Consider the following 13,527-nt stretch of genomic DNA (forward strand, 5'->3'; position numbering starts at 1 on the left):
TCATCAGCAAAGAGGTGGAGGAAGAATAGTGATTGATAATAATTATTGGTCTGCATGAATGTTCTTAGTACATAAGTGAAATCCATTTTGACAGATTAGTGTAAGTGATAGATTATTGTTTAAAAGTTTTCATCTTACAAGAAATAAACTAAAACTTTCAAATAGCAGTTAACCTAAATCTCTTGAGGATTAAACATGTTTAATGTTTTTGTGTGTATATGTTATAATTTTAAACATATTTATTTAAAATAGTTTGTTACTATAATGGAATGAAATACTTTTTCTTCTTCCCTTTCTCCGCCATGTAGGATCTGAAGAAGCTGAAGAAAAACAGGACAGCGAGAAACCACTTTTAGAACTATGAGTACTACTTTTGTTAAAGTAAGTGTTTGAAATGAAACCGTAACAACAAAGTAGTTAAGTATGGAGATTTCCGTTGAGTAGAGTCCAAGTAGAATTCAAAGAATAAGAGTTTAAGTATAGCCAGATTTGGCTTACTTGCATGAATTTATCAGTCACATTTTATTAATATCAAGTATCTTAACATTTTTTGTATAGGTGTACATTTGTACGGTTTGAAAAATACCTCAGATTTCTAAATTTCTAAAGAATACTGATGAATTTATGTTAGTTTACTTAGCCAGAATGTCTACATGCCAGTCACATGTCATTGTTTTAATGATAAGTATGAACCTGTGTTAGAAGGGCAGCAGTCCTGTGAGATGCGAGTGCTGTTATCACCTCCATTTTGCATTTGAAGCAGCAGAGACATAGAATGGGTCACTTATCCAAGGCTGCACAGCTAGACGTGGCAGCGCTGGGGCTCAGGCCCACACTGTCTGGTACCACCTCCACTGAAGCCCCTCACTGGGATATTTCTCAAGGATTTTGGAGCCTCTGAGATGAAAGCTGCTGTACATCCAAAGCAGTCATGCTTAATGGGCTCCAATTTAAGTCATCAAATAAAATCATTTCAACCTCATAAATAGAAGGCAATTGAAGTACATTGTAGTAGCAGCAAATCTGCCTGACAGTTTAACAATAGAAGGAAAAAGCTCCCGGATTGTGAGTCATTGGGAAACCGGGACAGAGGGTGACTGGGTGGGAGAGGCAGCCAAGGTCGTGTCGCGTGGAGCCCCTGTGCCTGCCTCCTCAGCCCCCAGCACACCTCAGCTGCATCTCTCCACCACAGTCATGTACACACGAAGCAAAAAGGTGGGCATGCTGGTAGTTGAGCCTTTTCTGAAATACTTTAACATGAATTCTAGTGTGACCACACCCATGGTCCTTCGTGTGTCTGTCACAGCCCCGCTTCAGCACACAGACTTTTATGTACATGTAAGCTGACGATGGCATTTTGCGTTTTAATGCTATTTCTCAAATACTTTGTCTTCTCTCTTTTTCTAAGTGTGAAAAACCCTCACAGAAAGTCATCGAGGCAAAAAGAGGCCGGCAATCGAGTCTCGCTGTTGACAGTAAAGTTGAAATGGTGACGTCCACTGCTGGCTTTATTGAACAGCTAATAAAGATTTATTTATTGTAATACCTCACAGACATTGTACCATATCCATGTACATTTAGTCGCCTGCCTGTGGCCGGTAAGGTAATGTCATGATTCATCCTCTCTTCAGTGAGACTGAGTCTGATGTGTTAACGAATAGGTGAAGAAAGTCTTGTGCTGTATTCCTAATCAAAAGACTTAATATATTGAAATAACACTTTTTTAGTAAGCAAGATACCTTTTTATTTCAGTTCATAGAATGGAATTTTTTTGTTTCATGTCTCAGATTTATTTTGTATTTCTTTTTTTTAACACCCTACATTTCCCTTGTGTTTTTTAACTCATGCACATGTGCTCTTTGTACAGTTTTAAAAAGTGTAATAAAATCCAACGTGTCAATGTGGCTAGCTTTTTTCTTGTTTTGCATTATGTATGTGGTCTGAAGTGTTGGACCTGCAAAAGGGGAAGAAAGAGGGATTGCAAATACATGTAAAATGTCACCAGACATTTGTATTGTTTTTATCATGAAATCATGTTTTTCTCTGAGATTGTTCTGAAATGTTCTAAATACTCTTATTTTGAATGCACAAAATGACTTAAACCATTCATATCATGTTTCCTTTGCGTTCAGCCAATTTCAATTAAAATGAACTAAATTATACTGTGCGCTATTTTTTCAAACATGAATATTCCCCTTAATGATTCATGGGAAGTCAGGATGTCTGTTAGTTTTCTTTCATCATTCATTGTGTCATTCAAGAAAAACCTAATTGCCTGTAGTGGTGATAATGCTGGCTTGGGTAGAAACTGACATTTTGTGCATATCAAGTCACTTCTATCTGTGCTTGTTCTAAGAGTGGATCAGATCTCAAAAGTGCAACAGGGAGGCTTGCTGGGAGGCTGGAGTCTAACCAGGATGAGTGTCTCATAGTGGAGGAGGGGTGAGGAAAATCTCCAATGTCTGGCCTTGAGACTAAAACCTTAGAATTCAATGGTGTTATGTGAGTGAGAATCTCCTGTTTCAGGATTGGAGTTGCATATACACCAACCCCACAGATGATGCTTAAGCTGCCAATCAGGTTGTTCACTTCACCTGAGAAGGAGCTCTCACCCAGACATGTTGAGTGAACCAGTAGGATGTTGCCAATCCTCAAAGGAAGCCGAGTCTGGCTCAGAAGTCACCTCTCTAAGCACAGACCAAGAGGAATGAGGTATAGTATTTGAATATGCTAGGAAGTCAGACTGTAGGAGCCTACAGTGATTATTTCAACGATTGAGTTACATATTCCCCTGGGACTGCATAGATTCAGCACAGGGGTGTGGGTACCCACTCTGCCATGTTTTGGTGGAGTAGGAGTGGAGCCGTTTGTCCTTTATGCTCAAGTTGCTGAGCAATCCTCTGATGGACCCCTATCACTTATTTATCTGATGTTAATGTCCTCTAGTAATCCTTGCTCTGGTTGATGCTGAAGTCATTTTGTCTCTGTAGAGGGACTTGATATGATTCCATTTATGACATTGGTTACACAGTTGAACTCAGGGCTTCTATATCCCTAGTTTCCTGTGGAGAAAGAAGCACATCACTGTTGCCCTCATCTATGATCTACCTGTGCTAACAGGTTCATGAGTCTTGTGTCACCCTGTTTACACTGAGGAAATGAAACCAAAGGTATTAGCGTCTCTGAATCAGGTGCCTCTGGAAGGTACAGATACTGGATGGAATGTTAGGATCATATCCGTGCTGCAAGATGTCCTCTGCTCTTCAGTGTCATGGGAGTGGACCGAAGGTGCAGTGTTTGAACAGTCCTGGGCATCAGATTCCCAACTCACCTAGTAGCTAATGAACCTTGAGTATCAAATGCAGGGAGCCCCACCTACCCACAGCGTGGAGAGTGTGTTTGATAGTGATCTTGTATGTGTGAAGATGGATATTCTATTTCCATTAGCTGTGGGCTCTTGAAAGTGAGCAAAGTTGGTTGTGGTTTAACTGTCCTCGTTTTGTCTTATAACACCCTAGCCACCTCATGCACAGGCCCAACCGGTAGGGGCCGGTTTGACTTTGAGCATTTTCCATGAATCAACCACATTTGACAGAGCACGTAAACAAAAGAAGCCTGAGAAAATAAAACACCATCAGCCACATCAGCACCCTCCCACCACCCACTCTGCCTCCTCCACCACCACTGCGTTCTGTCTCTACACTGCTGAAGTTCAGGGCAGCCCAGCTTGCACTAGGGAAGGAAATCGCTAAGAAGTGTGAAACCACAGGAGACGTTGCCACATTGCCCAGTACCCCGGCCAGTGATATCAGCCCCACAGAGCCCTTAGTGATCTGAAAGTTTCCTCTCCCAGTGCAGAAATCATTCCAGATTTCTCTATAGAGGCCAGGTATTTGCCCTAAAGAGATTCAATCAATTCATGAGAATCAAGGAGTAGATCTAAATTAAATTTGATCTTTCTTAAGTCTGGTTGTTCTTACTTTGTTTACAAATAGGATTCTCTACTTGGTTTCCAAAAGAACATGTTTCACAGAAACTGAAGCTGATTGTAGGCAAACCAGAAAACCTTCCCAATGTTCGGTAACACATTGTTTTAATTCTAATGTATAAAAATGTTTACTTTAAAAGGATTCACTGGAGAAAACAGAAAACACACAATCACTTATCATTTTTTCACCCACCTACTATACATGGAACATTTTGTTTTATCTTTGTCTGCAGAAATACACAGTCACACATATAAATGAGTGTCATGCCTATTTGTATTACTACTCAGTAGAAAACATGGTCAAAGGACATGAACAACTACGGTACAGAATAATATAAAATAGACCTTAAACATAAAAAGATGTTTATCTTCACTCACAGTAAGAAAAAAACCAAAACCACAATGTGGTACTATTTTCACCTGTCAAATTAGCAAAACCCCAACATTTAGCAGTACGCTCTCAGCTCTCACACACATTGTGGGAGAAGGGTTTAGGGCTATTTCTATGGAGGGCAGGTTGGTGGTATCTATCAGAATTACCAGTGCACATGTCCAAATGACATAAAACACTATTATTCATTTCAGCATTTTTTATAATAGCAAAAGATTGGAACTAAACCAAGGCACTGATTAAAAGTATGTTCACCAGTGAAAAATACCAGTATTTAGCCAGACACAGTGGCTCACGCTTGTAATTCCAGCACTTTGGAAGGCTGAGGTGGGTGAATCACTTGAGGTCAAAAGTTTGGGACCAGCCTGACCAAACTGGTGAAACCCTATCTCTACTAAAAACACAAAAATTAGTTGGGCGTGGTGGTGGGAGCCTATAATCCCAGCTACTCCGGAGGCTGAGGCAGGAGAATCACTTAAACCCAGGAGGCGGAGGTTGCAGTGAGCCGAGATCGGCCACTGCACTCCAGCCTGGGCGACAGAGCAAGACTGTCTCAAAAACAAAAAAGAAAAATACCTGTAGTGAAGTGCCCCTGTATATAGATGTAAAAAGAGCTTTAGGATTTATAAATGAAAAGAGATGTACAGAATAATATATGTTGTATACTCCCTGTGTAAGAAGGGGAAATGAGAATATATATACATGTACATGGATACTTATATATGTACATCCATATTTATCTAAATAAAAATTCAAGTGTTTTTGAACCATGTAAGTGTTCAAATGTATTTATCTCACAATAGGATTAATAGGATTATGCTATGAATATTATTTTTCAACACCACGTCTATTTATTTTCCAGTTTTTAACCCATTTCCTATTTGCCCCAAGAATACTCATCTCTAATCCTAATGCAAAAGAAATGTATATGATGTTACATTAGGATTAGAGATAAGTTCTGTATAGAAATAACTCCAAGAACAGTTTTTGTTTTGTTTTGATTTTAAGAGAGTCTCGCTGGATCGCCCAGGCTGGAGTGCAGAGGTGCTGTCTCGGCTCACTGCAACCTGCATCTCCCAGGTTCAAGTGATTCTCCTGCCTCAGCCTCCCAAGTAGCTGGGATTACAGGCGCACACCACCAAGCCCGGCTAATTTTTTGTATTTTAATAAAGATGGGGTTTCACTGTGTTGCCCGGGCTGGTCTCAAACTCCTAAGCTCAGGCAATCCACCCACCTCAGCCTCCCAAAATGCTAGTATTACAGGCATGAGCCACTGCACCCAGCCCAGGAACAGTTTTTATATTTTATTTTTCACATGGAAAATCAGATTTGCTGCAGCCTCAAACGCATGTTTATGTAAAGACAGCAAGTTGCACTTTTTTCTAAATGAGAAATGGGTTAAAGAATCTATACTTTTTGGAAGATGCATATTGGTCTATTTATGAATTTCTGATTGTTCATCTGAGTTAATTTGGGGCTGTTTGAAATAGCACTATCGTGAATGAACATCCTTGCACATAAATCTTGGTACACACCTTTCGTTTCCTTGGGAAACAGATGGGTCTCATGATAAGAACACCTTCCAGGTGGCGTGTGTTCCACCCGTGTGTAGCGGGCTCTGCGATGTTTCCTCACGGCTTGCGTGGAGCAGAGCTGGAGTTCGGGTGCTATTTCAGTCACTTGTTGACCTCCACCCTGGCTGCGCATTCGAATTACGAAAAGAGGATTTTCAAAGGCCTGATGGCTGGTCTGGATAAAGGCTTCCAGAAGGAGAGCCCCTGGTAGGATGGATAAGGCAGCAGGTCTTAAGTCAGACAGTCCTGGAATCATGTGAACTCTGGGACTCACTCAATGGGTAACTGGGCGTATTTTTTAACCTCGAGACCTGGTTTTCTTATCAGTGAAAGGAGCATAATGGCTGTAAGGTGATGCAGTTGAGAGCATTAGAGAGAGAGGACGCAAGCTGCCGAGCCAAATTTCTGGTGCTCAGTAAGTGGTTGGTACTCACTATTCCTCAAATACAACAGAAAAAGCCAACAAATGAAAAAGAACCTAACAAATCATGGTGCAAGCTATGCATCTACTCAAATAACTTTTCATGGCTAATGAAAATCTTGAGTTTCTAGCTATTGGACTGAATTATATTGGTGTAATATCTCTGCTTATCTCTTATTACTCAGAATTCCTCACTGGCAGTTATATAGGACTTTGATGAGTATAATGGGGAAAACATTAATTGTGACCTTCTTGAAAGACCAAAAACCTTCAAAAATGAAATCTATGAGGAAAGGAATTCCAAAACATTAGAAAGAATGCATAATTAGAAATATCTTGAGAACTGTTGAACTGAAGTTTTCTTTCTTTATAGTTGAGAAATATATGGAGTGTATATATATATATATATATTTTTTTTTTTCATTTTTTGAGACAGAGCCTCGCTCTGTTGCCTAGGCTGGAATGCAGTGGCACGATCTCGGCTCGCTGCAACCTCTGCCTCCTGGGTTCACGTGATTTTCTTGCCTCAGCCTCCCGAGTAGCTGAGATTAGAGGCACAAGCCACTACAAGTGGCTAATTTTTGTATTTTTAGTAAAGACAAGGTGTCACCATATTGGAGTTTTTTTTCTTTTTTTATTTGACAAGCATATGGAGTATGCTAGCTCTGCAGTGATTATTGAGATATGTATTTTTATGTAGAACTGTATAAAACTTTGCCTAATTTTTCCATTACACACCTGTGGGTGCTGCCTGTTCTGGTACTTATTTTGTCCAACCATGTGCTTCGGTCTTTAATCACAGAAGTCTATTTGATGGATGGGAGCTCAGCATATAAAAGTCTTCCCAGCTTTGACAAATGGACAGGTTGGCTTATAACCCTCTAATGATCTGAACAGCATTGGAGCAAGGAGAGGAAATGTGAACAGCCAAAGAGGCAGATTCCTTCCTAGTTCGTAGCCTAATAAGGAAGGACATTTTCCTGTTTTAATTGAAACTACAAGTAACCTGTTTTCATGTAAGAGGAAATAACATAGAAGGTAAGAGCAGAGCTCCTGGAGCCAGGCTGCTTGAGTTCAAATTCCAGCCCTGTTTCTTAATAGCTGTTTGGCTATGGGAAAGTTCTTTAGCTCCCCCGCCTCAGTTTCCCCATCCATAGAACAGAGATAATTGTACATATAGAATTTTTGTGGGAATTAAATGAGTGAACATGTCCTTAAGCCAGTACCGGGTACATGGTGAGCACTATATGAGTGATTGCTGTCATTACTTCTTCAAGGTGTTAATCACTGAATTTGCACCTTTAGGTAGAAATCTGAAATTATTTACTCTAAACACATTCTTCTAAAGACAGATGAACTAAGGCAATGTGGAATGATTAAGAACAAATGGTGGCTGGGCGTGGTGGCTCAAACCTGTAATCCTAGCACTTTGGGAGGCTGAGTTGGGCAGATCACCTGAGGTCAGGACTAAGGTTAGCTGAGTGTGGTGGCAGGCACTTGTAATCCCAACTACTTGGGAAGCTGAGGCAGGAGAATTGCTTGAACCTGGAGGAGGAGATTGCAGTGAGCCAAGATCGCGTCACTGCACTCCAGCCTAGGCAACTGAATGAGACTCCATCTCAAAAAAAGGAAAAGAAAAGAACAAATGGTACAGCTGTTTAGAGCCAGACCAAGTGGCCAGGGCTCTAACTAGCTGTGAAGTGTGACTAGTATTCCTCCCACACCACATGGCCTCCCTATATGTGGTAGCTGCACCGTGGTGGAAACGTACTGGACCAACAACAATGCATAACCTTCTTCTACCTCCTATCTCAGAAACACACCTGGGTGTTCCAGAATCTCCTCCAAGGTGATTCTGCAGAGCTCTGGGCCTCTTTAGTCTCTGGAAGGAGCTGGGGTGTCAAAATGCTATACATACCCAGAGAGCACCATGAACCGTCCTGCTGTGCCTGAAACTTACAGTCCATTAGCACCCCCAAAATGAGCAGCTGCAGATCTAGGACACACACTTGCAGAGGTAGAATTTCCATAATCTTTACAGCCAGAGAAGCAAGTATGGTAATTCCAGAGTAGGTCAATTTTACCCAAAGAGAAAAATCAAATGGGAAATTAGTGACAAACCAGTGGCCTGGAGTATAGATAAGGAGAAAACACAGGTGTGCCATTATTTCCTTAAGAAAATTCTCATTGACTCCGGGGAGGATAACTTTAGTAAAGAAACAATGCATGTTTTGTTTTTGTTTTCCCCAGTTGAAAGTCGGTGAAAGGAAAGACATGATGTTGGATAAATATGTGTGTGTGTGTCTCTAAGTATATGGGCTCTGGGTTCACAGAGACCTAGCTTTAAATTATGACTATTACTTTAAAAATAGTGACCTTGAGTAGGTAATTTAATCTTTCTAATCTATAAACTGTGAGCCTTAATTGTACTGACCTCAACAGGCTTATCAAGGATTTCTGGATGCCTAGTGCATAGTAGGCACTCACTGAGTCCCTATTCCCACCACCTAACCTCTCTGCGGAGAGGTAAGACTAGAGATAACTGTTAGTGCTTTTGCATATGTATGGAATCTACTGTGTGAAAGGAAAATAAATACTCGGGACCCCAGTTCATCATGCTATGTTTTAGAAAAAAATAAGCCAAAAGCCGGGTCATGCGAGAAGCTGCCTTTCCTTTTGTGCCTAAACAGAGAGCTACAGATGAAAGGTCAAATAGCTCCAGAGGTAGCTACTCTATGTTCACCATATCTTATGTAAAGTGCTGATTTACTGAGCACAGCATGAACACATCATTGGCAGTTCCCCTGCCTGCTCCCTTGCTCTTGCAACATGTGGATTGTTATACCCTCCCTCTTTTCCCTCCAGCCCACTTTTCATTTTTAAATATTGACGCCCTCAAATTCATCTTTGGAGAAAGGCACAGACCATAGACTGTTTCAGTGATTCCGTGTTATTTTCTTCTGGGCGTGCCCTTCATCTAGGCAAAATAAACTTCTGAGTTGATTGAGGCCTGTGGCAGATACTTTTTGGTTTATTACTGTCTCTAGAGTAGAGTTACCAACAGTGCACGCCGATACTGTGGAGGGCTTGCGTGTGCCAGGTGCTATTAACTCATCTAATCCATATAACTTCAGGAAACGGGGCATTATAACTTCATTTTACATAAGGAGATTATGGCACATAGAGTTCCTGGAACTCATCAGAGGCCACACAGATACTAAACACCATACGCAGGATTCCTGGGACCAGAGAGCATGTGCTGAGCCTCTCCATCACGCTGCCTCTTTGGTCAGTGGGGCAGCTCTCCTGGGGTCATTGAGGATCAGGAAACCGCGGTGTCTACCAAAACACTCCTCCAGGTACGAAACTCACAGTGCAGCGTCCAGGAGATGGTGTCCCTGTACCACTGGAATGTCCTAAACCAACTTAATCTGGTGACTCCGGTGACATTTAAAACAGAAGCCGCATGGGCTCCTTCATTCGGTTATGATTCCTCTTAGAAGGTGTCATAGACACTAGCTCAGGGAAAGAAAATACGACGATGCAGGATGTTGGATACATTCTTACAACCAACGCAGAATTCCACTTAAGCCCACGTGCCATAGGGTTTCACTTACGCTGATTTTCAATTCGATATCATCAGTTAAAATGCATGAGACCAAAGTCAACTTTTCATTGTTTTTAAAATTCTTTTTGCCTATTAGGAAAAATACACCCATCGTTAACTAGCAAAAGGCTGCTTCAGGAATTGTAAAATTAAGAGGAAACTCAGGCAGGTTCTGATTCAAGAACACTAAGGGGAGGACAAAGGCTGGGCATGGACTGCTCCTACACCATGGCATTTGCTATTTGGTTGAAAGCAGGAGGGCTGTGGGAGAATATATGGAGGAGTGGTGCCACTGGAGACGCTCATGGCTATTCCTCATTGCATCATCACAGTGAGGTTTCAAGTGTGCCTGGTTTGAAACCATTTTACAACAATGATAGAATAGTACACATATGAACTAGAGAAATATTTACAAACCCAGAAGAAAGCCCAACTGGATCCTCAGAAGGCCACTTAGGGGACAGCCGATGAGGAAGATATAGGCGTTCTTGTGCCACCATCTATTACGATCTCTCCATTGCAACCCAGACAGCCGTTCTTCCTAAGCAAGAATAGGCCAAGCGTGAAGTAAATAAGAGCAGACTCATCTTGGCGGGCGGAGAATTACCTTCAATATGCAGGAGTGTTTGTGAGCTGCAGCAGTAAGATTGCATCTAAAGAAGACTTCATATTCTTTACAGAATAAGACATACTAATGGGAGAGGGGTTCACAAATACTTATTTCTGACGATTTACGTTGAAGTGATATTCTACCACCACCAAAACCTAAAAGTAAACATCTACTGCTACCACCACCACCAGAGTCAGACTCTGAGTCAGGAATTCGAAAACTCCATTTTGATTAACAGCCAACCCTCTGCTAAGATTCCGTAGAGAACATTCTAAATAATAAAAGTAAGGTTGCTTTGTAGGAAAGCAAAGAGTAGTTAATCAGAGTTAAGCTGATGTGTTAGGTGATTTGTAGCACACCACCTGTCTTTCCCTAAAGATACTCTCTGATTATGGCTATGCTATTATTGGGTGATTGCATTTCATATCATTTGAAGCTTTTCAAGAGATATGTGCTGTCAAGGAATAAGTAAAGACAGTGATGGTGGTGGTGGCTATAAGCTGACTACAGGGCTTTAAATTCTCTTCCTGCGGAAATTTCCATTTACATGTTTTGTCTTCATCAAGTGAGAACTCCAGAAACATCAGTCCTTGGTGTGGAAAAGGATCTCAAGAAGTGATGTGTTCGTAACTCCCTGCCCTTGGTCAAGTGAGATGTTACTGCCCCTCCTTGCCTGGTGTGGCAGCTTAAGTCAGAGCCCCTTGGTATTGGAAATAAAGGAAAGTTGAGCAGGGCTAGCGCCAATGCTTCTGGTCACATTCTTTGTGTATATGTAGAGAGAAAAGGCCAGAAACAAGTACTCATTCTGTGTCTGCTAAATGAGATACCCTATGCCAGACATCTCACATTCATGCCCTTATCTCTTCAATAACTGTATATCAGGTGTAATTATTCATAGTTAGGTGATGAGAAAAATGTTGCTCACAAAATGTAGGTCACTTACATCTAATCATTAAAAGAGCTGGAGTGAAATTTCACTCTGCAAAGCCCATATCCTTTTTGTTTCAGGTCCCTGGCTTTGTAATTTCTTGCTATCTGACTCTACTGTAGAAAAAGAATAGAAAACTTAGTAACTGCATGAACTCTTCGTTTGATGTCCTGATTTGAAATCCCAGGCCTAGCTGTGTGACATGTATAAGGGATTTTTATAATTATTTACTTTAAAGGGACTATAAAATGGGAGAAAAAAATATTGTACCACTTTATAGGAGTATTAAGAGGATTAAACTAGAAAATGCAGAACAAGCCCTTCTGTGTAAAAAGCACTTGATAAACACTAGTTTGTGTTATTAGCTACTAGCAAAGACAAAAGACTAAAACAAAACTACTGGAGAAGCAACATGGTATCATGTTTCCCCCAGTCATTAAAACAAAAGACACGAAGCCGGGCACAGTGGCTCACACCTGTAATCCCAGCACCTTGGGAGGGTCGAGGGGGCATATCACGAGGTCAGGAATTCGAGACCATCCTGGCCAACATGGTGAAACCCCGTCTCCATTAAAAATAAAAAATTAGCCAGGCATGGTGGTGTGCACCTGTAGTCCCATCTACTCGAGAAGCATGGCTGGAGAATTGCTTGAACCCAGAAGACAGAGGTTATGGTGAGCCGAGATCGTGCCACTGCACTCCAGCCTGGGCAACAGAGCAAGACCCCATCTCAATACAAACAAACAAACAAAAAGACACATGGATGAATAAAGTCTGTTTTTTTGAAATAACTTTTGAAATAACTGAAAGCGTATCACTCTAATTTATAGTCATCTCATACCTGAAGTAGTAGTTAGGTTTGTTAATACAACTCCTAGAAAAGGAGGGACTAATTTAAAATATCACTAGGTCCATTCTGCAGCATCCAACCTAGCAAAATCTATTCTCTGATTTTTGAAACAAGAGAAGTTCAAAGGTTAAAATGATCAGGAGGAAATAAAAAACACAAAAACTTACCATTTGCATCTTCTGAATAATTGTCTTTGGGATCCACTGTGGTGTCATCTAGAAGAATTAGAGCAAGTACTAGTCAATTGTTCATGCCCATTATTTGTCAAAGGGTGTGTGTATATGTCTGTGTCCATGTGTAATTAAATGAATATTCATAAAATCTTTCAACAGAGAGGCAGGAAGACAGTTATTAAAAATATGAGCCCACAATCCCAGAAATAATTGGTCTGATTCTATGTAATTAGGTAGAGCTAATTCAAATATTACGTTTTTGCACATCAAGATGTTGAAGTTCATGAAGAATAGTTTTTTTTTCCTTTTTTATCACAACTGGAGTGTAGTTTCCAAGAACATTTGGTCTTCCTTCTGTATTCATAGCTCCTAGCACAGTGCCTTTTTATTTATCAAAAAAGGTTTTTGATAAATACTTGTTCAATGGAAAAATAAACAGAACAAGTGGCTACTTTACAGCCTTCAGCACACACTGCTGACCTGAAATCAGCAAAAAAAAATAGTTTTGGGTTTTTTGTTTGTTTGTTTGTTTTGAGGCAGGGTGTCACTGTTGCCCAGGCTGGAGTGGAGTATAGTGTGGTGTCATCATGGCTCACTGAAGCCTCCGAGCTCCATGGGAGATCACTGCATCCTAGCCTCAGGTATCCTGAGGTCAGGCACACACCTGCTTACACCCAGCCCCTAATTTATGCTTTTTGTACAGAAGCGGGTTTTGCCATTGTTGCCCAGGCTTTTCGAACTCCCTGGGCTCGGCAATCTTCCTGCCTTGTCCTCCCAAAATGCTGAGATTACAGGGATAAGACACCACTTTCCCCAATTTGCTGTGAAGGTGCTCAGTCCTAGAATCCTGACAGGAATCTTGCTTAATGTTGAAGGTCTGGCTTAGAAGGAATTTCTCTCATCTAAGCGGGAAGGCAGTCATTTCCTTTCCAGAGCCATGTGTCCCCAGAGAGTCTCGAGCAAGTACCCACGATTTTCTGGAGGT

At 41.1% G+C, this 13,527-nt stretch overlaps 2 protein-coding genes across 8 annotated transcripts in view; one reads left to right on the top strand and one right to left on the bottom strand.

The window, feature by feature from the left end:
- Positions 1–2,162, top strand: part of STARD3NL (STARD3 N-terminal like) — a 52,341-nt gene extending 50,179 nt beyond the window's left edge. Inside the window, exons 8-9 of the mRNA XM_003896088.4 lie at positions 309–381; positions 1,409–2,162. Of these exons, the coding sequence (XP_003896137.1) occupies positions 309–364 (56 nt within the window). The 3' untranslated portion in view covers positions 365–381; positions 1,409–2,162. The remainder of the gene's footprint in view (positions 1–308; positions 382–1,408) is intronic.
- The window catches only part of LOC103882891 (T cell receptor gamma constant 1), a 126,456-nt gene that overhangs the window by 16,602 nt on the left and 96,327 nt on the right, over positions 1–13,527 (bottom strand). For 5 of the 7 annotated variants that reach the window (XR_004183257.1, XR_004183259.1, XR_004183258.1 and 2 more), the window contains exon 8: positions 12,537–12,584. Coding sequence is in view for 3 of the 7 variants with exons in the window: in XM_031665374.1 (XP_031521234.1) it covers positions 12,537–12,584 (48 nt within the window). In the remaining 4 variants the exon portion in view is untranslated. Of the gene's footprint in view, positions 1–11,117; positions 11,636–12,536; positions 12,585–13,527 lie in introns of those variants that run through there. The other 2 variants (XM_031665369.1, XM_031665370.1) reach the window with 1 other exon arrangement.

Source organism: Papio anubis, chromosome 4 (genome assembly GCF_008728515.1).
Source record: "Papio anubis isolate 15944 chromosome 4, Panubis1.0, whole genome shotgun sequence".
NCBI lineage: Eukaryota > Metazoa > Chordata > Mammalia > Primates > Cercopithecidae > Papio > Papio anubis.